The sequence below is a fragment of the Antedon bifida genome, chromosome 7 (assembly GCF_963402885.1).
Source record: "Antedon bifida chromosome 7, ecAntBifi1.1, whole genome shotgun sequence".
Taxonomy (NCBI): domain Eukaryota; kingdom Metazoa; phylum Echinodermata; class Crinoidea; order Comatulida; family Antedonidae; genus Antedon; species Antedon bifida.
In genome coordinates, this window is record NC_136232.1 from 18,987,213 (window position 1) to 19,010,499 (window position 23,287).

The 23,287-nt window shown below is 32.3% G+C and overlaps 1 protein-coding gene across 1 annotated transcript in view; it reads right to left on the reverse strand.

Annotated features, from left to right (window-relative positions):
- Positions 1-17,350, reverse strand: part of LOC144848029 (A disintegrin and metalloproteinase with thrombospondin motifs 16-like) — a 28,834-nt gene extending 11,484 nt beyond the window's left edge. The window contains exons 1-10 of the mRNA XM_078704694.1: positions 17,228-17,350; positions 16,895-17,026; positions 16,510-16,655; positions 15,838-16,069; positions 15,549-15,667; positions 14,756-14,839; positions 13,393-13,523; positions 8,631-8,792; positions 7,421-7,558; positions 2,478-2,625 (exon numbers count right to left, since the gene is read on the reverse strand). Coding sequence (XP_078560820.1) covers positions 2,478-2,625; positions 7,421-7,558; positions 8,631-8,792; positions 13,393-13,523; positions 14,756-14,839; positions 15,549-15,667; positions 15,838-16,069; positions 16,510-16,655; positions 16,895-17,026; positions 17,228-17,243 — 1,308 coding nt within the window. The 5' untranslated portion in view covers positions 17,244-17,350. The remainder of the gene's footprint in view (positions 1-2,477; positions 2,626-7,420; positions 7,559-8,630; positions 8,793-13,392; positions 13,524-14,755; positions 14,840-15,548; positions 15,668-15,837; positions 16,070-16,509; positions 16,656-16,894; positions 17,027-17,227) is intronic.
- Positions 17,351-23,287: the final 5,937 nt, after the last annotated feature.

Sequence of the window (23,287 nt, forward strand, 5' to 3'; positions counted from 1 at the left end):
TCGAAACAAGAGGAGACTGACACCAGAGTTGTGTTGTACCTTAAATATGCTGCCAATAAGGGGTATAAATCGGCAGTTGTGAGGACGCCTGACACAGATATATTTATGATCCTACTTCATCATGCTATGTCAATCCCAATAGTAATTTACCTAGATACAGGGACTGGTAAACATCGCAAGATTGTGAATGTAAGTGAACTAGCAAGAATGCAGGGAGCTGAAAAATGCACTACATTAATGGGATTATACGTGTTCACTGGAGAAGACGTAACTAGTGCATTCAAGGGCAAGGGTAAAGTTGGACCATTGAAAAAATTACAGAACTACCCCAAAGTACCAAACTGCCTTCAGGTAATGATCTTTCGTGCGTTAATAGTAATCATTTTGTTATTATTATTTTTGGTACTCTGTCTTAATTTTAAAATGATTTTCTTCAGAACACTAGGTGATGACTGGTCCGTAAGTCCGAAAGTTATGGATGATATCGAGGCATTTACATGTTTGATGTATGGTCATTCCCGTGAACAGTCGATAAATAATGTACGCAGCATTATGCTCAAGAAAATGGTAGGCGAGGATGAGCAACTGACTATAAAATCAAAGATGGATCTCTCGCGCCTTCCACCATGCAGAGATAATCTTGTCCCACATGTTGAGAGAGTCAATCACCGCCTTGCTATCTTCAAGCAAGCAGATAAAGGGATTTATTGGTGCCCAAAACCATATGACCAAGGACAAGGCTGGCAGAAAACTGACAACATATTAGAGCCAATTTGGTCACAAAGTGCTGTCCTTCCTCCTTCTCTCATTGATCTGATTGAGAAAACATCTGAGGAGCTGGACGAGAAAGAGTTAGATGAGGATGGTCACATCCTAGAAGAACTCCTCTCGAATGAAGATTAATTAATACATGTATGTATGTATTAATCTCAAAATTAAAAATGATAAGGTATATCATTACAAAATCATTCAATAGGGTTAAAGGTCGGAATGTTGATAACTAAACAACGAATTTATCTTAGTGTATTGTTACTAACAAAGATCGGCACAAAAATGTTTTTTCTATGTCTGTTAGTTATCGAGAACTGATAATGCTAACAAAATACGGACAGAATTTGTACTGACAAAAAAGAAAAGAGTATGTCAAAGATAAAAAAATATCATTTCCGGTCGTTTTTGGCCAAACTTTTTTATTATCATAAATATAAATATTGGTATTCTGAACAATTTGAGACTAAAACCAAGTTTCTATGACAACTGGTTTTTGAGATAATGACAATATTTAAAGTTGAGGTCATAGGTCAAAAGTCCTACTTCAGGTCATTTTTCACAAAAAACTTTCATTAGTGTGAATATAAAAATGCATATCGCGAGTACTTTGACACAAAAATTATATTTCTATGTCTGTTAGTTATCGAGAACTGCTAATACCCTCAAATATGGACAAAATTGTGTAAAAATGTAAATGAAATGATGTCAAAGGTCAAAAATATCATTTCCGATCATTTTCGGACAAACTTTTGCATTACCATGAATATAAATGTTGGTATTCTGCATAATTTGAGACTAAAATAAAGTTTCTATGACAACCGGTTTTTGAGATATGGACACCATTTAAAAGCAAGGTCATAGGTCAAAAATCATACTTCCCGTAATTGTATACAAATTTCATTACAGCATATACAAACATACATATACTGAGTACTTTGGTACCAAAATTATATTTCTGGTTCCTGAGAAATGCGAAAAAATGTTAATTTGTTAAAACCAACATGGCCGACTAAATGGGTCAAAAACAACCCCATGGGACACGATTTGAAAATGTTAACAACCTGATCTGGTTACTAGACATACTTGAGATTATAAAAAATCACATTAAAAAAATATACCTCAGGGGTGCATGTTGAACCCCCATTTCCTACTCTACTATAATGTTTTATAGGCCTAGATACTAAGAAAATCATTCACTCCAGCAGCTGTGATACTTTATATCGGTATTGTTTGAAAATTGTGTGTAATTTTTATGCTATTGAGTGATACAATATAATTGTTCAGATTGTGGATAATAAATTTGTGTCAAAAATGTGAGAAATATTTAAATAGAACAAATGTTCAACTTATGAAATATTCTTTCTATTAAACAACCAAAAAAACCATTCATTATTTTTCGAACATCGGTCGACAAACACGCAAAAAAAAAAAAGGAACTGAGCGTTCAATAGAACTGTTCAATATCACCATTAAATCACTTTTCGTTTCAGTAGAACTAATTAGGAATACTGGACGGCACGTGCTGATACGTAACAATTGAAATGCAAAGGATACACTCAGGTGTGTTATACATTTTGATAGTGGGATTTAAAACCAAGTAACATTTGTAGTTTTTATTGTTAAACATAATCCTAAAATAAATGAATAACAGCTTTGTTAAAAGACAGAAAGTCTAAAAAGTATATTAATTGCGACATTCATCTGACCTGTTCAAGAATGCATGCTGAACTGTTATCACCATAGGTCATTTTGCATTGCTCATCGAGGCTGACAATTTCACCTGGTAAACGACCATCCAACGAGATATCAATAAATCCAGGACTCTCGTTGTCTAAACAGTTAACACCCCGATATCTGTTGAAATATAATTCAAATGTTCACGCACTATCAACGGTTTAGCATCGTAACCTTAGTAGCAGGCAACTTTCGCATTTCATTTATTTAGCATAATTACAATAATATACAGTTGAACCTTCCGGTAGCGACCAACCTCAGGACCGAAAAAAATGGCCTCTTACGGGAGCTGACCGCTTGCGGGAGGTTTCTGCCGATGAGGGCCAAAATCACGTATTAATCTTTTATGGCTTTGCACCTTATTTTGCGGCATTCTTAATAACGCAACGGGCCTCTAATTTCTCCAGATAATTGTATTTTATTTTTATGATCAGGTGGTTTAGTATTATTTATGATTTTCAGACAAATTTTAAAAGCTTTTATGCATGGACATGTGTGTAGTTTTCAAATCGTCTAATGAATCATCTATATATAAATTATGGTTAATTCTGACATAGGCGAGCACAATGGAAAAACTTCGGGATTGACTGATTTCATCGGTATATTTTCAACTCAATTTCAATTGTACGCGGTCAAAGTAATTTCCGGGTTCACGATGAGTTCACGAGTTCACCTTGCAACTACAGTACCTGGTTTCAACTAAGTTGGCCGTTAGTGGATAGCCATTAGTTTTTTGTTTGTTTTCGGATCGGACCGCGCGTGTGAAGGTACAGTAGTTAACAAATAAAAATTATACTGCAAATTAATAAAGATCAAATTAAATAAATATACGCCATAAAGCATCGAAATATATTGTGGGGAATAGTATTATAAAACTACATAGGGAGATCTAATGATAAGACATTTTGTTTAAAATCGAGTGAAATCCTGATAGCCGAGTTTTATTGAGTAAGCTGGTAGGAATATCCGTGTCCCGTTAGGACCGGGATCTCTGGTCATGTTGCAAGCCGTCTAAAACGTCTTCTTTCTTGGGCCAAAACGGCCCACTCTGTCGCGGAAGTTAGTTTCAAAAGATGTTTAAATTAAATAATGTATTAATTATTAGGATGGTATTTATTTGAATAAACGTCTCCCCAATAAAACATCACTTTGAATAATAATCGCACCCTCACCCCTCCCCCCCCCCCAACTATCTAATAAACGCCCATCCACATTTATACACACAATATTGTATTATATTTATAATAACAAAATTATACTATTTGTAGTAGAATTCATCGCACTGTTATCTACAATTTAACAAGCATTTGTTATTCTTTTTTACCACTTTTCATATCTATTGGAGGATTTTATTTGATTATAAATGTTAACATGTTATTAAAACTAAAAAAATCGACATATCCCTCGAATAAGCACCTCCCTCAAAGGATTTTCACCTCCCCACCTACGACCTATAAGGGCCCTATCAAACAATAAAAACTATACTTTAAAATGTTATTAATCATCTAAGACACTGTGAAACAGAGTAGGTTTAGTTTTACGAATGTCAAGCATTTTCAATAATGGTAACCGACAGAAAACGTAGAAGGAGAACGTCCTTCTAAAACCTTTTTACCCGAGTCATTATCATTCCGAGAACCATCGTCTACACTTCCTAGATGGGGAGCGAGCGAAGCGAGCTCACCCTCTCGTCACAGAAATGTTTTTAAAACCGCGGCCTAACAATACAAATAACAAAATCATTACAAACGTCACAACCATTTTCTTTTTTAATTTGCAGATTCTGAACCTTGTCGTTTATTGTTTACAAAAAACAAAACAACACCAGACCTATTAAAAACGTCAGGTGTAGGCCCTACTGGTATCACCACCCGAACGCAAACAAAGTGTCATCCAACTTTTCTAGACCAGAATGTTTCGTAGATTACGAATCTGGAAGGTAATCGATCAGGATTGGAAGCGTTTTCAAGATATAAGGGTTCAAATTTCAAAATTGAAAAAACGAAACAACGTATTATGGGCTGGGCTGGAGGGGGTTACCGTGCACCACCCCCCCCCCCCCCACAGTTAAACTTCTTTGGTATCATTTTCTTCCCACGGACATATAGAGTGAAAAAATCGACGTTAACAAGAAAAATATAGGGATGCATTGTATGTACTTGCGTCATTTGTAATGATCATCAGTGTTTTATCTTCAAATATTTTTTGGGGTAGGGGGTAACATTTATCCTAATAACCCAAGAATCCAACATCCAATTAGTATTATCTTAGTAACATTATGTAGCATACATCTTTTAAAATCTTTTAAAATTTAAATAAAATTAATCGGAAGATTATTAAGGTCAGTAGAGTAGAGGATAAATGTTACCCCCTACCCCAAAAAATGTATTTTTATTGCAATTTTTCACAATAAAAAATGATAATTTATGTATAATGAACTACAATTTTAATCTTGTTAACATATAGTTTCTTATTCAATATGTCAGTAAGCACAAGTAAAACACAATTAAGATAAAACATATTGAAAATTGTAGATACTATGTTGAAATTTATCTATATTTTGGCAAAAATGTGCATTTTTGTAAAAGGTCAATGACCTTTTGACCTCTACTGACCCTACTAATCTTCCGATTAATTTTATTTAAATTTTAAAAGATTTTAAAAGATGTATGCTACAAAATGGTACCAAGATAATACTAATTAGGTGTTGGATTCTTGGGTTATTAGGATAAATGTTACCCCCTACCCCAAAAATGTCTTTTTATTGCAATTTTGAAGAATAATAAAATTACATGACAATGGTATTAATGCACTGCAATTTTTTTCATGTCAACACACATTTTGTTATTCAATGTCAGTAAACACAAGTAAAACACAATTAAAATAAAAAGTATTGAAAAAATTGGAGATTTGATATTGAAATGTATCTCATTATGGCAAATATTTGCAATTTTGAAAAAGGTCAGTGACCTTTTTGACCTCTACTGACCTTAAACATGGTTCAATTAATTTTATTAAAATTCTATACGACTAAAAAACACGAATGCTACACAACGACACCAAGATCATACTAATTAGATGTTTGATTCTTGGGTTATTGCTATTAATGTTCCACCCTACCCCAAAAAATGTATTTTTATTGCAATTTTTAACAATAAAAAATGATAATTTATGTATAATGAACTGCAATTTTAATCTTGTTAACATATAATGTCTTATTCAATATGTCAGTAAGCACAAGTAAAACACAATTAAGATAAAACATATTGAAAATTGTAGATACTATGTTGAAATTTATCTATATTTTGGCAAAAATGTGCATTTTTGTAAAAGGTCAATGACCTTTTGACCTCTACTGACCCTACTTATCGTCCGATTAATTTTATTTAAATTTTATAAGATTTTAAAAGATGTATGCTACACAATGGTACCAAGATAATACTAATTAGGTGTTGGATTCTTGGGTTATCAGGATAAATGTTACCCCCTACCCCAAAAATATCTTTTTATTGTAATTTTGAAGAACAACAAAATTACATGACGATGGTATTAATGCAGTGCAATTTGTTTCATGTTAACACATATTTTGTTATTCAATATGTCAGTAAACACAAGTAAAACACAATTAAAATAAAAAATATTGAAAATTGGAGATTTGATATTGAAATGTATCTCATTATGGCAAATATTTGCAATTTTGAAAAAGGTCAGTGACCTTTTGACCTCTACTGACCTTAAAAATGGTTCGATTAATTTTATTTAAATTTTATATGATTAAAATACATGAATGCTACACAACGACACCAAGATCATACTAATTAGATGTTTGATTCTTGGGTTATTGCTATTATTGTTACCCCCTACCCCAAAAAATGTATTTTTATTGCAATTTTTAACAATAAAAAATAACAATTTGTATATAATTAACTGCAATTTTTATCTTGTTAACATATATTTTCTTATTCAATATGTCAGTAAGCACAAGTAAAACACAATTAAGATAAAAAATATTGAAAATTGTATATACGATACTGAAATTTATCTATATTTTGGGAAAAATTTGCATTTTGCAAAAGGTCAATGACCTTTTGACCTCTACTGACCGTAATAATCTTCCGATTAATTTTATTTAAATTTTAAAAGATTTTAAAAGATGTATGCTACACAATGTTACTAAGATAATACTAATTAGATGTTGGATTCTTGGGTTATTAGGATAAATGTTACCCCCTACCCCAAAAAATATTTGAAGATAAAACACTGATGATCATTACAAATGACGCAAGTACATACAATGCATCCCTATATTTTTCTTGTTAACATCGATTTTTTCACTCTATATGTCCGTGGGAAGAAAATGATACCAAAGAAGTTTAACTGTGGGGGGGGGGGGGGGGTGCACGGTAACCCCCTCCAGCCCATGGACTATTATGTATATGTAATGTATTATAACAAATTTATTGAAGCACAATTTGGTCTTTTATTACATTGTTATGATTATACTATTCAATCACCTTATGAAAAAAAAATCCTTTGTGATTAAGGTCCAAATGTCAATATTGACCAATCATAGATCGTACCTATTTACCAAATAAAAACTAATATTTAACAAAAATTGGATGTTTTCTCATCCTGTTAATAATCAATCATACGCAATGTAAAAGAGCGAATACATCATTTAATTAGTTGACATAAGGTCAATTTCATCAGTTGACATAAGGTCAAAGGTCAACATTTTAATATGCATATTAGTTAGTTACCAAATAAATGCCAAGTTGTCCAAACTAGGATATCGATGGTTTTACAAGTAATCACATTTAAGTACAAAATATTGAGAGTTTATAAAGCATATACTTTCACCACCCAATGCATGTGATACACCACGGTCATTTAAAATAATTCAAATATTACTTACTGTAGATATTCTTTAAGATAGTTGGCACTACATGTCGACCACTGGATTCCTTCGAAGCCTTCCTTGCTACTTGCTGACATTATGTTCTTATTTGGGAGACAATCGTTGAATGTTCCCCCGTCATGAAACATTCCAAGACTATTACAATACAAATTGATTCATTGTATTACAATGGTTGTTGATGTGTGTGGAATAGTTTTTTATCTTACATTCTTTTTATGCTCTGATATAATTGATGGATAAAATGTATTATACCCAATATAACTTATGTGGGTAGTACTGAGAACATTAATAAACTAATTAATCGTTTTCATTGTCTAGTTGATGGTATACATTGAATGTTTATAGGTTGGATGGTGAGAATATTTCATGAGTTTAAAAATTGAAAAGATCAAATAAAACATCTCCGTTCAACGAATACAAAACTTTCAATAATTATTATCTAACACACCTACTTTTATTCAATATATTCATAAATCATTAATGACGAATGCCAGGCTGGGAAGCTAAATTAAAAATTAATCAATTAAAAAAGCAGTGATCCAGCCTTAGACGGCGAGCCCAACAAGTTATTTTCCGAACGTGATCAGTTACGTCGCGTGGCAAAAATTCTTAAAATGTTTACAAAAAGCTGAACGTGCATTAGAGCGCTTTAATTATCACCATTAGATATCACTTTTTCGTTAGGCCAATTACAAATTACACGTGATACGTATATAAGAACAGGTGTGATTTTTAACAATAAAAACATAATAAATAATTTCCAGTCATTTGATTGGACGATTGTGGGTCACATTGTGTGCAATAGTACGCACTATTAACGATCGTTTAATTATACTTAAATGGGAACAACTCTACGTTAGACGTGATCGTTCGTTGACTTAATCTACAGTAGGTGATTTTATAAAATCTAAATAAATATATTATTTAATATATTATAAACAAGGCCATATAGATGGCTGGAGTCGCGTTCTCAAGTTAGTGTTTACCGACCGACCAACCGACCGACCGACATACCGACCGACATAGTGAGCTGTAGAGTATATTATAGAGTATATATATAAAATGTAAATATGTTAAATTTAATGTCAAATTTTACTTTTTAAATGTGAATCAAAGGTATGCCTGACTTAATATTCAATTTAATTCAATTGAATCTATTTAGATGTTATATAAACATTTATTATTTGTATAAGATTACATTTCTTACTTGTGTCCCATCTCGTGCGCTATTGTTATGGCGGTTCTAAACCCGTTATCCTCATTTATAGAACATCGATTCAGAGTGGTGCAGGTGGTCCCAATATCGAAAGAACGTCCAGCAATATTCAAGTTGATCGTACCGTCTTGCTTAAATCCATACAACTCATGCCTAAAATAATAGTTAAATAATAATACAATATAAGTATCATTATCAAGTATTATTTTATTTTTTTAGTCAATACAATTCCAGTATAACAAAAGTAAAAGCTAATTAATCAACATGTTTTTTCGTGGGCAATAAAAACAAAATGTGCGACCTCTTGTGTAATGTTTTTTGTTATTCATTATAGTTTAAACTATAACATATATAACATTTTTTTATTGATTGGCCTGTCGTACTGTGCGGACGTTCAATAACGAGCTCCGCTAGGCCACTTTTTCGAGCATGGAATGCCACTGACAACTTGAATTTCCCGCTGCACTTTGTCTAGAAAGGGCACTCCCTTGGCTTAGGAATCACATCAGTTTGCTTTGATGATTTGTCTACCGCACATACCATAGTTTTTTTATACCATATTTTTATACAGCATTTTATCTTCTGTACATTATTATACTGATATTGCCTGCTTAGAGGTGAAATATAAGATTTAACATCCCCAAGGGAATGATATTATTTTCGAGGAAATATATAATTCCCGAGAACATAATATCATCCCGAGGGGATGTTAAATCTTATTTTTTACCGATATAAAAGGCGATATCTGTTATATTACATAGCCAACAACAAGTAAAATATCTGCTGAGTCGGGTAAAGCTAGGCTAGGCCTCCTTTTTGTATTGTATGTAAACAAGCCTGCCTAGAAACCTTACCTTGCGAAGAAAAATATACAGATAATTACTAATTATATATTCCTTGGCAATAAAATATTCACTTAGGCCTAGGTCGTTTAAATTAACAGAAGAATTTCCGTCAATAAGGAAGCCTACATTAATAATAATAATATTATAATCAGGTAGGCCGAATAAACAATTCGTCTTCTTTGAGCCGAAATAATCACCGGATGTTCAGCGCGTACTAGGTTGGTTACAACCGTGAGTATTGACCAATCACAAACGGTCTTTCATCACATCTAGGATGGACTAATATCAAATGAGGGCGCTATGTATACATAGTTTAAATAGTTTAGTTGATTAATTTCTTCAAGCAAGTTCCGTGGCGCATTGGTTGAAGCGTTGTCTTGTGATGGAGTGACAATTTCATTGCGAGTTCAAGTCTCAGTAGATGACTTTTGTTTATTTATCGCCGAACGCGAGTGTTGCCACACGAAAATTACTCAGTCAATATCATCGTACTCGAGGATATATACGATTTACGATCCTCGTAGCGGTAGTCATGTGATGCAGTTTCAACATCACGTTCAGGTATTTAGATAGGCTATGTAATATACTATATTAATGTTGTCTTGAATATGTGATTTACTTTGAGGATTTTGATCGTCCGTAAGCCTGAGTTTCTGTTTAATTTTCGGCTTACTGATTCTGGAATTATAGGCAAGTTTTCTTTTTTTATAAATTTACTGTTGATTGTCTTGTGCATTTACCAATACTCAGACTATGATTATCGTCATGGCGTTCGTTTTGATTCCAGTTTTAAGCCTTTGTCTCCTGTATTTTGTTCGTACTTGACGTCTGTTGTTTTAACATCACATGATTGCAAGCTTGACCCTGCTATGGTCGTTTTATAAAATAAGGAGTAAATTCAGAAATATCGGCAAACCGAGCCAGTACTATCCTAATCATGTTGATTGTTTACGTGAACTCGTTCTTTGTGGTGACGTGGAAACAAACCCAGGACCCAATGAGGTGAATATTAACTTTCTAAACGTGCGTAGGGCTAAAATATAAAATGGATGACTACCGATCAGTTCTGGGCGAATCTACTCAATGGGAAGTACGATGTAGTAGCCTTATGTGAAACATGGCTTAATATCTACGTTAATGACTGTGAACTTAGCTTTTCGGGTTACAAGTTATACCGTTTGGATCGTATAAATAAGCGAGGTGGAGGACTTTTGATTCTTGTTAGCAATCGATTTAAGTCAACCAGTCTGGTTCAATACGAAATTACTGGCAGTGAAACTATGTGGATTGAACTAAAGGCTTTAAATAGAAAAACGTGTATTGTTGGACTGCACTATAGACCATCAAACAACAACGCTGAACACATGGAGCTTCTTCATCAATCTCTTAAGCTTATATATGAATCCACTAAGGCTTAATTGTCACGTGCTTAGTCGGTGATTTTAACCTACCCGATTTTCAGTGGAATGACGACGGTAGTCATACTTTTAAATCCGACTCTGCTATTAATGTTTGTTTTTCTGATCAAATTCTTAACCATTTTAACCTCTCGCAATATAATTTTTCAAATAGGCCTACTCGTTTTAATAATATTTACTTAATAAATAAAAATAACTATAGTGTTTCCATTGGTGACTCGATCTTTGATTCTGATCATGAGTCCCTTCATATTAAGTTTGATTTGGATTCCTGTGCTTGTGATAGTCATACCTTTAGAACTATTTTTAACTTTTCTAAAACGAACTGGCCTGATATGTGCAATATTTTTGATCGTATACCCTGGGATATCCATAAGAGCTTTGATAATGTCAATGGATGTCTAGATGCTTTTTATAATTTTGTCTCATCTACTATTTAAGATATGGTTCCCACTATTACCTCCAAGAAAAAGTTACCCACCTGGTTCGATAAAGACCTTCGTAAAGCGTTAAATATTAAAGAAAATCGACGTAAATTATATAGACAATATCGTACTGATTTTCATAACAATGAATATATCAATGCTCGCAGACATTTTGAACAACTTTGTAGAATTAAGTATTCTAATTATACTTCCTCTCTATCTAAAAAAATAAATGAGAACCCTAAACGATTTTGGTCATGGGCTAAGAGTAACAGTCCCGTCCATATCTGAAGCTTGTAGTGATATAGATAAAGCTAATTAATGTTTAATTTATTTCTCTTCTCTTATCTCTCTTCCCCTCGCGTTTATTTTTCAACTTTCTCTTAATTCTGGTATTTTTCCTTCCGATTGGAAGCGTTGTAATGTATGCCCCATTTTTAAAACTGGTTCTCGTTCTAATATTGAGAACTTTCGTCCAATATCATTGCTTCCTACTCTCTCTAAAAGTTTTGAAAAAAATTGTTTATAATAAGATTTCTTCTCATATATCACCCGTTCTCTCTCCTGTCCAACATGGCTTTGTCTCTGGCAGATCGTGTCAGACCAATCTTGCTACTATGCTATCAGTTGCATATCAGTCTTTTGAAAACAATCTCAGTGTGACATTGTCTACACTGACTATTCAAAAGCGTTCGATAAAGTCTGTCACGATCTGCTAGTTTACAAGGTCAAACAATTTGACATTTGCGATCCTCTTTTATCTTGGATTCGTAACTATCTTGACAATCGTTTCCAACGTGCTAACTTTAATGGTTGTACATCTACGTGGTTGGCCGTTGCATCCGGAGTTCCGCAGGGTTCCATATTGGGACCTTTGCTCTTCTCTATGTTTGTCAATGATGTTTCCGAAATGTTTGTACATTCTGATTATTTTTGCGGACGATATTAAATTGTATCGGATAGTTAATACTATTAGGTCTAATGATTCTCTTCTTATTCAACAAGATCTTGTTAGGCTATGCAATTGGACAATGTTCTTAAATCCGTGTCAGATTCTTACTTTATCGCTTAAAAAACAAATTATTAATTTTGATTAACTTTCAAAAGGATCTTGGCATTTATATTGATTCGAAACTTAACTTTAATAAACATGTTGATCATATTGTTGCTAAGGGTAATAGAATGTTAGGTATGCTTTGGCGTCACTGTAAACATATCGATAGTGTTACTAAACTCAAACTTTATATCTCTCTTGTCCGACCTATTTTTTACTTTTCATCAACAATTTACAATTCTATTTCGATCACCCATTCAAATCGTATTAGTATCGAACGGGTTCAATCCAAATTTATTTACTTTATTGGTTTTGCTAATAGATACCAGGGGCGGATTGCTATGCGGTCTATAAACGGTCTTAGCACTTAGCCAGCTATAATTCCTGACTTAGCAAGTAGTCTTTATTATAGACTATTGCTATACCGCGGTCTAACCTGTAAGCCTACTCGAAGGAGTCTTAAAACAGTCTTAAACCTCTCTTTTTGTTGATTATACGTATTATTGATCGTGAAAGACAACCAATCGAACGACTTTTAAGTGTTACATCAAATAATAACGGTGATCTTATTCTTATAAGGCCTAGAATAGATTTTCTCGCGTAGATTGTGAATTTAGCAAGCGTGACGAACATTACCTTATTTGGTATTCTACGCGGAAAGTACGCCCTCATTTTTTGTTTGCTGTACGCGGTCTTAGCTAAGACTGTTTTATAGCAATGGTCTAACAGGGGTGGATTTAATAAGACCGTCTATCTGATAAAGCCGGCTTTGATCGGAGACCCACCACCCAAGGCTGCTGATATTCAGTTTTAAGCATAATGTGTCAAAACATGCAAAGTGGCCTATTTTTCTTATTTTGTCAATCAGAAATTTGTCAAGGCCCGCAGTTTTGGATATTTCTAAAAATGGAAAACTCAAAAGCATGGTACTAGTCCCTGTCAAACTAGTAGTACTAGTATGGCCGTCATGTGACCACAATTACAAGAATAATAAATTGTAGAATATACTACCTTGTAACAATGGCAGCAAGATCCGGTTTAAGTAATTTGTGTTGTTCTTCATTAAGTTGCCATTCGGAAAATTGTTTTATTGCACTCCAGACTTCTAATCCATTTTCGTCTGCTACCAAATTAGGTCCATACTATAACAGTTTAATACATCTTGTGTATTCTAAATACATTTGGGTTTTTTCGATCCTAAAAACATTTGTGTGTTGACCCTCATTGTTTTATGGTTTAGCGTCTCCTTTTTAGTTAAGGTGTTATAGTTTTAAACAGGATTATATTGAAAACCATTCTGAATTATGTTATCCTTATGTATTAGTATATATATAGTATGTTTATCAGTTTTCTTAAATATTTTTTTAATCTGTATGGACCACAGAAAATTTAGAGATTGTTTACCAACCTACCGTTGAAAATCAAAAGTCGAAATGAAAGAGTTAAGTTAAGGAATTAAATCTGTCTTGGTAGTTTTCAAATAGTATAAATATCTAAAATATTTAAATGTATTGTCCCTTTGACTAATTCCAAAAAAAAATTTTTTTATATTTCGAAAAAAAGTGGGTCATTTTGAAGTATCATATTAGTTATTAACTTTCACCAAAAATTAGTTGAAAAAAAAATAATTTAACCGAAATACGGACGTTTTTTTGTTCAAAAAATAACTTTGACTTCCAGTCAAAGTTTTCGATCAAAACATATCTCATAATGCAACACGCTTGTTTGGCTACTCTGTATACACAATCATAAAACTTCCTCGCGATCTGTGTGAAAACACCTTCTCAACCGCGACGAGTTGTAAACAATCCTAATTAGCATCATGCATAATGCATACTCGTTGTTTGAAATCTTTGTTTACTTTCGCTCGTGACGATTTTCCAGACGAAATGTAATCAAATTAATTTACCTGTTAATTACGTAAACTTGTTGTTTTTGCTTTGAATTTTCGACTTAAAGTTAATAACTTTAATATTACTTTGATATGGCCAATTTATATTTAGAATATTTTTTTTTTACTTTTTGTGTTTCAAGTGACAATACATCTTTAAATGTCATTTTAATGTTCTCATCATAGTTATTCACTTTGACCAAAAATTAAATGTAAAAAAAAAAGAAATTTACCTGAAAAAAAAATTAATTGTGAGCAAAAAGTAGTCAAATTGGTTTTTGGTTGAATTTAACCGTTTGTCTTATAAAAATATATGTTTTCTTTTTTTCTGCAGAAGTGATTAGCTTTATTAAAGCTACAAAATGGCCTGATTTTATTATTTTTTATTATTATTTTTCTTGTTTTGGGGGGACAATACGTTATACGTGTTAGCAACCGAAAAACTACTATTTCAAACGTATAAGAACGTTTATTTTTACTTACACTTTCTTGTTTAATGATGACCAACTTGATCAACGTTACTGTCATGTCAACTCCCAGGCTGTTTTGTTTAAATATTGACGCCACCTGAGTATAAGAACACACATTAGTATTTTATATAATTTAGAATAAATTACAGTATCGAACAAAGCATTAGGCCTATGTCATAGATATTAATAATTTAAAAAACAAAATAAGCAGATGATTTATAATATGTTAGAATATATAGGGAAAAAAATCATTTCATTTCATTTTTCAAAAATAGGCCTATTCTAAAAAGCCATAATTAATCTCATGAATTTTTCATGATTTCCTGCCTCAGACATATACAGTAAAAGTACATTGACCGCATTGAATCGGTAGCGAAGTTAAACATTCTTAGTTTGATAGGCCTTCATGATTTGATTTGAATTTATTATGAAAATCATTATAAAAAATACATAAAAATTGATAATATAAATTACTGACATGACAAATAAATACATTTATAAAAGATTTTCCAGGATAGCAAAAAAAAAGGTTTCCGTTTGGATCCTTAGACAATGAAATAAAATTGATTAACATCTACATGAAAAAACATTGCAGACCTGTTTAATAAAGCAGTTGTCCACATTTTCAGAAGCCGTTACATTTCTTTAAATTCTAATAAAAGCGTTATAAGAATAGTCAAAACACCAAAATGGTTATCGGTTGTACATCTTTACATTGTGTCATTAAATTAGAATAAAATCGATCTGACATTGGATCCGTTTTGGTAATTGTCTGACAAACACGTCATTTGTTTTTATATACTTACAACATTCATAATAACTATAAGATATTCTTTCAGCTCATCTTCTCCATATTGTCTAAACATTGTATAATCAGCTGTCAGTAATACTTCAAGATTCTTTTTTCCGGTTACACGCTGTGCAGCTGTACAAAATACAAAATAGCATTAGTATATTATTTTAAAAACAAGAACACGGTTAGATTTGAACTGGTGACTTCCAGAGAACACTAGCATGGCGAATAAGGGAATAAGTGCACTATCCCTGAAGAGAAAGTGATAAGAAAAATAAAAAATCAATACAAAATTAGATTACTGCTGTATAAGTCTCTGGTTACTCTCTCTATTGTTTTCCTCTTGTATCTAGTTGTCCTCCGTAGCGTTTCTTCCTCGTCTTGTTTCGTCACACCACATGTCTGTTTTGGGACGTGACATGTGAACACCACGTGCGTCGTCTCGTCTTGCGTATTGGCGCTCCTTCTTCGTCGATGTTCTGCTCTAAGTGGCTTGATGAAATAATTCTTCTCAGCTGTATTTACCATTCCTTCCTAAAGAGGACAATAAAACTTACTTGTTAAGTTGAATACAAGCTGCTTGTTAATTCATTAGTCATCAGTAATAATAGTAAATACTGTAATAACAAAAAAAAACATTTATTGATGCTGCACAGCTACGATGGCATATACGCAGTATCTTTGGGATCCGTTTCATTTTCTCCCTGTAATTTGTTGTATATACACAACAATTTGTCAAATACAACGTTTAAACGACGATCTAAACTTTAATTACGTTTTTCATAGTTAATTATTTGTTGCACTTGAATAATGAAATAATATACCATGCTACTATTATACTGCACGTTTATAAATCAGTAAGATTGTAGGTATATATTTGTATAATGATATTTTATAGTTAACATTATTTATTCTGGACTATAAACAACTATTATAAATCATTTATTTATTTCAGTAGCCATTTATTAACGTACCAATCCATTACATGTGCTGACGGCAGCAAGTGAATCATTATGGTTTGCAGACGATCCAACATAGTAACAGTCTGCGTTTTTAGGTTTTTGTAGTGTGCTTCCATTGGCGCCAATTATCTCAATTACAAAGTCGCTCGAAAATAAATCTGAAAAAATTAAAACATTGTATTGCATTAAAAAGGAAACTTTGAAAGTTAATGTTGTTGTTGTTGCTATCGCCTATAACTTGGATGTTTCGGACATCAACGATTATTAGAATTAACTACCTCTAATTGTATGATTAGCAGCAGCATAATAATTTTTAATAGTAATTGTTAAAAGGTAACACAGTATACTTGTTAAAATAATTACAGTAAAGTCATATCAGGACTCTTCCCTTACGTACTTAAATTTAACTGTAAATTGAGATGGAACTTTTCTCCGAGTGCGTTGAAAGAATAAGTAGCGGTGGTTTCAACTGATCGTTTGTTGATTCCTGTATCACGTCGAGTTACAGATGTAATGTCATATCCAGAAACTTAGGAAATAAGTAGTAATAATAACTGGTAAGAGAATTATTATTTATTTATTTATTGGGCTGAGGAGAGACAAGATCCGTTAAAGACAACTATCGCCAAAGGGCGTGTCTCTTCAACTCCAGACAAACAAACAATACAAGAAAAGATAAAATGTATCAGTACAAATTCAAGTATTTGATACAAAAGAATAAAAGCAGTACCTTGAGAATGTTCCATTGTTCCAAAATAGTGAAATAGTTCATCTTTGGTTAGATCCTCAATCTGTAAAGTAAATTAGCGATATACCATTTATTAATAAAACAGCAGAGCATCACTATATGAAGATGGACGTACTGATGCAAAGATAATGCGACCAAATATTACCCAGGAGCAAGCGTACATTGTAAAATATCAGGTCTGAAGCTAAATAAGTCAAGACAAAGAAAATGTGGATAGGTTGTGATAAAAGACAAAAACGAGTAACCCGTGCAACATGACACTCAACCCTGTTAAGTTTATTGGTATTTATATTGGTTATGATAAGAATGATTATAATGCTAAAAAATGGTATGAAGAAATTGAGAATCTAGAGGAGAAAAAACCTAGGATAAAAGAAAAGTATCGTTCTTTGAAAAAAATACTGTAATTAAAACACTTGACATGCCAAAAGCTATCATTCCTGAAATAAACAACATGACATTAGCTCTATGACTGGGAAAACGGTAACTAAGCCCGGACCCAGGGGAAATGGAAATGTATCCAATTACAGTAACTTGTATCCAATAGAACATAACTTTAAGAATATTAATGCACTCAAATATGTAAGTGAATTGCTTATAAATATGCTTAAAGCACGTTAGACTTGTCCCAAGTGTGTATATATTATCTGTTTTATTTATTTGTTTACTTCGATTTTTGTCTGATAATACAGACTGGTGATACACGTATATAGATAGGCACATTGTACCACAAAGGGCAGGGTCTAGGTGGGTGTGAATTAATCACATTATCTCCGAATAATAATGATCCATTCAATCGAAATTAAATTGAAAACAAATATACTGTATTTTAAAAATTAGATTCAGATTTGATGTTGGTGATATTTAGTACATGTAAAATGCAATCATCATCTTTTAAAACATTGAAATACATGGCACGTAATAAATAAAATCAATTATGATGTTATATGGCCTGCCACATCGGTAACGTATCGTAAGAAATCGTTTAAAGTAAGTGAATATATTTACAACAAAAATGAATGTACAAATGCAAAATGCTGTTGGGGTCGCGTCGTCCGGTCTTCCGCCGACAAAATATAAATACACCGCGAGTACGAGAGTAAAAATAGTGCACTTATGTGTCCCACAATCGTCCAATAAAATGACAAGAATCTATCTATTTAGGTATTTACAAAACAACACATAATGATGAAAGAAATAAAAATAAGAATAAAAAAAACATCTTTTACGATCTAATTTTAATTTGTCATATTAGTAAGACTCTGAGGTTATGAAGGTTGAATTAAATTAATTGCTTTTTAATAAAATTAAATATATTATATTATAATTAATATTATATACCAAAGCATGGATCAAATTGATCTTACCTTAAAACTATTTACTACTAAGACAAAAGTAGCAATAAGCACAAGAGCCGTCGTTGCTCGCATCACGCCCATGATGTTGCCTTCGTAAACACTGCAAACCAGTGCTGAATATTTGTATAATAACCTTTTATATAGGTTTTAAGTTACTATTTTTTTTTAAATTTTCTACCCCATTACATTTGATTGGCTGATTATCTTATTTTAAAAAAAACTTCATGTATTTTTTTTAAGGGTACAGTTATTCAAAGAAAAAGAAAGAAAACAAGGTAGGTTTTCCGTAAAACTTATTAAGAATTTAATGCAAATCAACAAGTTTGACAAACACCTATTTTTTCAACCACATAAATATGATTAAAATGATTAAAACAGTGCAGTTAACCACTACAAGGAACTAGAGGGTTAACTCGCTTCCCTTCTAGGAAGTGTAGACGATGGTTCTCGGAATGATACTGACTCGGGTAAAAAGGTTTTAGAAGGACATTCTGGTAAAAGGTTATTTAATGTAATACTTTAATTTCAGACAAAGACGGTCCATAGAAAATGTTAACATTAACAAGACCAGAAGATTACAGTAGCTAGTACAATTAGCTCATTCCATTTCTTATAAGGCAGAAAACGATTATTCCAGTTGCACAAGGCTATTGCCTGAATTAGCTACCCTACTCCAAAAACTAAAACATTTTCTAATTAACTCATAGAATGAAGGAAGTCCAACAGAAACACACATACCACTGGCACTACATGGTTCATGTAACAACATCATAAATTGTTATAACATACTGGTATTGTAAATCATGTAGAAAAGCATAACAAAAAAAACCAAACAAATCACAGACAAAGGAAACATTTTTATTTTGTTACTAAACATTTGTATTTGTCGTTATTAGTGTATGTGCAAAATGATTAACTTGTAGGATGTTGTAAGACGATTTTATGCAGTCTACGAAGAGAAGAAGAGAAAAATGTCGTATGTTGTTTAAGTAATAGAGTAATGTGATGGCGCTATTAACATCCGCTATGCTTGATTAATATCTGTGAATGACGTAATGCATAAACCGGGTATACAAAATAGGAAACATGATTTTATTAGTTATCCGCATTCAGCGGATAACTCCTTGTAACTGTCCTGTTTCTTTTTTTTTCACATTATTCTTTGGTCTTTCTCTCTCACTTTTTGTGCAGAGCGTATCTCTAAAACGTGTTAACATAACATTTCATAACACGTGAAGTTGTGCAATTTAAATTTAAACTTAGCAAAAGTTTAATTTATATCTTGCGCTAACTGTCTGTAGAAAAAAAATGGCATGTTTCACAAAAAGTTACGCGCGCACGCGCATTTAAAATTTGAAAATGCGAAAAATTAATTTCTAATCAACTTTCTATGCGTTTCATGTCTTTTTAAGCATTTAAAAAATTCCCGAGCGCAATTTTTTACGCGCGCGTGCGCACGTAGCGCACAAAACATATTTTTTCGGATGATTTATTTTTTTCCAGCCTTTTCTAGTAATTTTACCAATTTTTAAACAATTTCGACTTAAAATCACGTCATACGAGCACGTAGAATTGGATAATTTGAGCGCGTTTTTGATGAAAAAGTTCAAAAATTCTTCAAAATTATGCCTTTTTTTAAACAGTCGTAATTTCTAAACTAAACGGTAAAAATTATTTTTATTACATATTCTGGAAGTTGATGAGTTGTAGATATCGGATCATGCATTAATATGGCTAACCGGACATTGTGACGTCATCGTATGGCCACGCGAATCTAAAATATAGGATTTTTGTATCTTTCGTCATAGCTCATCACATTTAATAGAGCGCATCTCCACTTATTCGTTGTCCATTTTCACCCCGGTTTTGATATTTTCTAGGTCAATCAACTATCTTTCGCATAAGTAAAAAATATTTTAATTTTATGACGTCATCATGTCTAAAAATGTAAATAACGTGGGTCACTTATTTTCGTCTTTACAGTAAATTTCAATATGTTATAGCTCGTCAGAATAAAACGTGATAATCATGATTAAAACGTTTTCAGGAAGCTATTGGATTGTAGATACGAATTCATGTAAACATTTTGCCAATCGGATGTTGTGACGTCATCATATGGCCAGTTGAATAAAAAAAGTCGTATTTTCATATTTTGCGTAATAGTTCATCACATTTAAAAGGGCGCGCATCTATATTTTACGTATTCAAATTTCTTCTACACGGTAATATGTGGTTGCTGAGATAATGTCCTTCCGAAATTGCTATCTTAGTGTTTCATTTTGATACCGTCGCCATGTTAAAAATAAGAATAAACGGGGGGTCCCGTAATTTCACCTATTCTACACTGTATGTAACATGTATACAGATTATACCGTTTGCACTGTATATGCTATATGACACAAAATTGACAGAATTCAGCACTAACAGCATATGATATTCTTCAGTTCAGGTCATAATGCCGTAATCTACATTGTAAAATTTCAGGTCTGAAGCTAAATAAGTCAAGACAAAGGAAATGTGGATAGGTGGTGATAAAAGACAAAAACGAGTAACCCGTGCAACATAACATTCAACCAAGACCCTGTTAAGTTTATTGGTATTTATATTGGTTATGATAAGAATGATTATAATGCTAAAAAAACGGTATGAACAAATTTAGAATCTAGAGAAGAAAAAACCTAGGATAAAAGAAAATTATCGTTCTTTGAAAAAAATACTGTAATTAAAACACTTGACATGCCAAAAGCTATCATTCCTGAAATAAACAACATGATATTATATTAGCTCTATGACTGGGAAAACGGTAACTAAGCCCGGACCCAGGGGAAATGGAAATGTATCCAATTACAGTAACTTGTATCCAATAGAACATAACTTTAAGAATATTAATGCACTCAAATATGTAAATGAATTGCTTATAAATATGCTTAAAGCACGTTAGACTTGTCCCAAATGTGTATATATTATTTGTTCCACTCAAATTTGTTTACTTCGATTTTTGTCTGATAATACAGACTGGTGATACACGTATATAAATAGGCACATTGTACCACAAAGGGCAGGGTCTAGGTGGGTGTGAATTATTCACATTATCTCCGAATAATAATGATCCATTCAATCGAAATTAAATTGAAAACAAATATACTGTATTTTAAAAATTAGATACGGATTTGATGTTGGTGATATTTAGTACATGTAAAATGCAACCATCATCTTTTAAAACATTGGAATACATGGCACGTAATAAATAAAATCAATTATGATGTTATATGGCCTGCCACATCGGTAACGTATCGTAAGAAATCGTTTAAAGTAAGTGAATATATTTACAACAACAAAAATGAATGTACAAATGCAAAATGCTGTTAGGGTCGCGTCGTCCGGTCTTCCGCCGACAAAATATAAATACACCGCGCGTACGAGAGTAAAAATAGTGCACTTATGTGACCCACAATCGTCCAATAAAATGGCAAGAATCTATCTATTTAGGTGTTTATATAACAACACATAATGATGAAAGAAATAAAAATAAGAATAAAAAAAACATCTTTTACGATCTAATTTTAATTTGTCATATTAGTAAGACTCTGAGGTTATGAAGGTTGAATTAAATTAATTGCTTTTAATAAAATTAAATATATTATAATATAATTAATATTATATACCAAAGCATGGATTAAATTGTTCTTACCTTAAAACTATTTACTACTAAGACAAAAGTAGCAATAAGCACAAGAGCCGTCGTTGCTCGCATCAGGCCCATGATGTTGCCTTCGTAAACACTGCAAACCAGTGCCGAATATTTGTATAATAACCTTTTATATAGGTTTTAAGTTACTATTTTTTTTTTTCAACCACAATACATTTGATTGGCTGATTATCTTATTTTAAACAAAACTTCATGTATTTTTTTAAGGGTACAGTTATTCAAAGAAAAAGAAAGAAAACAAGGTAGGTTTTCCGTAAAACTTATTAAGAATTTAATGCAAATCAACAAGTTTGACAAACACCTATATTTTCAACCACATAAATATGATTAAAATGATTAAAACAGTGCAGTTAACCACTACAAGGAACTAGAGGGTTAACTCGCTTCCCTTCTAGGAAGTGTAGACGATGGTTCTCGGAATGATACTGACTCGGGTAAAAAGGTTTTAGAAGGACATTCTGGTAAAAGGTTATTTAATGTAATACTTTAATTTCAGACAAAGACGGTCCATAGAAAATGTTAACATTAACAAGACCAAAAGATTACAGTAGCTAGTACAATTAGCTCATTCCATTTCTTATATAAGGCAGAAAACGATTATTCCAGTCGCACAAGGCTGAATTAGCTACCCTACTCAAAAACGAAAACATTTTCTAATTAACTCATAGAATGAAGGAAGTCCAACAGAAACACACATACCACTGGCACTACATGGTTCATGTAACAACATCATAAGTGAATTGTTATAACATACTGGTATTGTAAATCATGTAGAAAAGCATAACAAAAAAACCAAACAAATCACAGACAAAGGAAACATTTTTATTTTGTTACTAAACATTTGTATTTGTCGTTGTTAGTGTATGTGCAAAATGATTAACTTGTAGGATGTTGTAAGACAATTTTATGCAGTCTACGAAGAGAAGAAGAGAAAAACGTCGTATATTGTTTAAGTAATAGAGTAATGTGATGGCG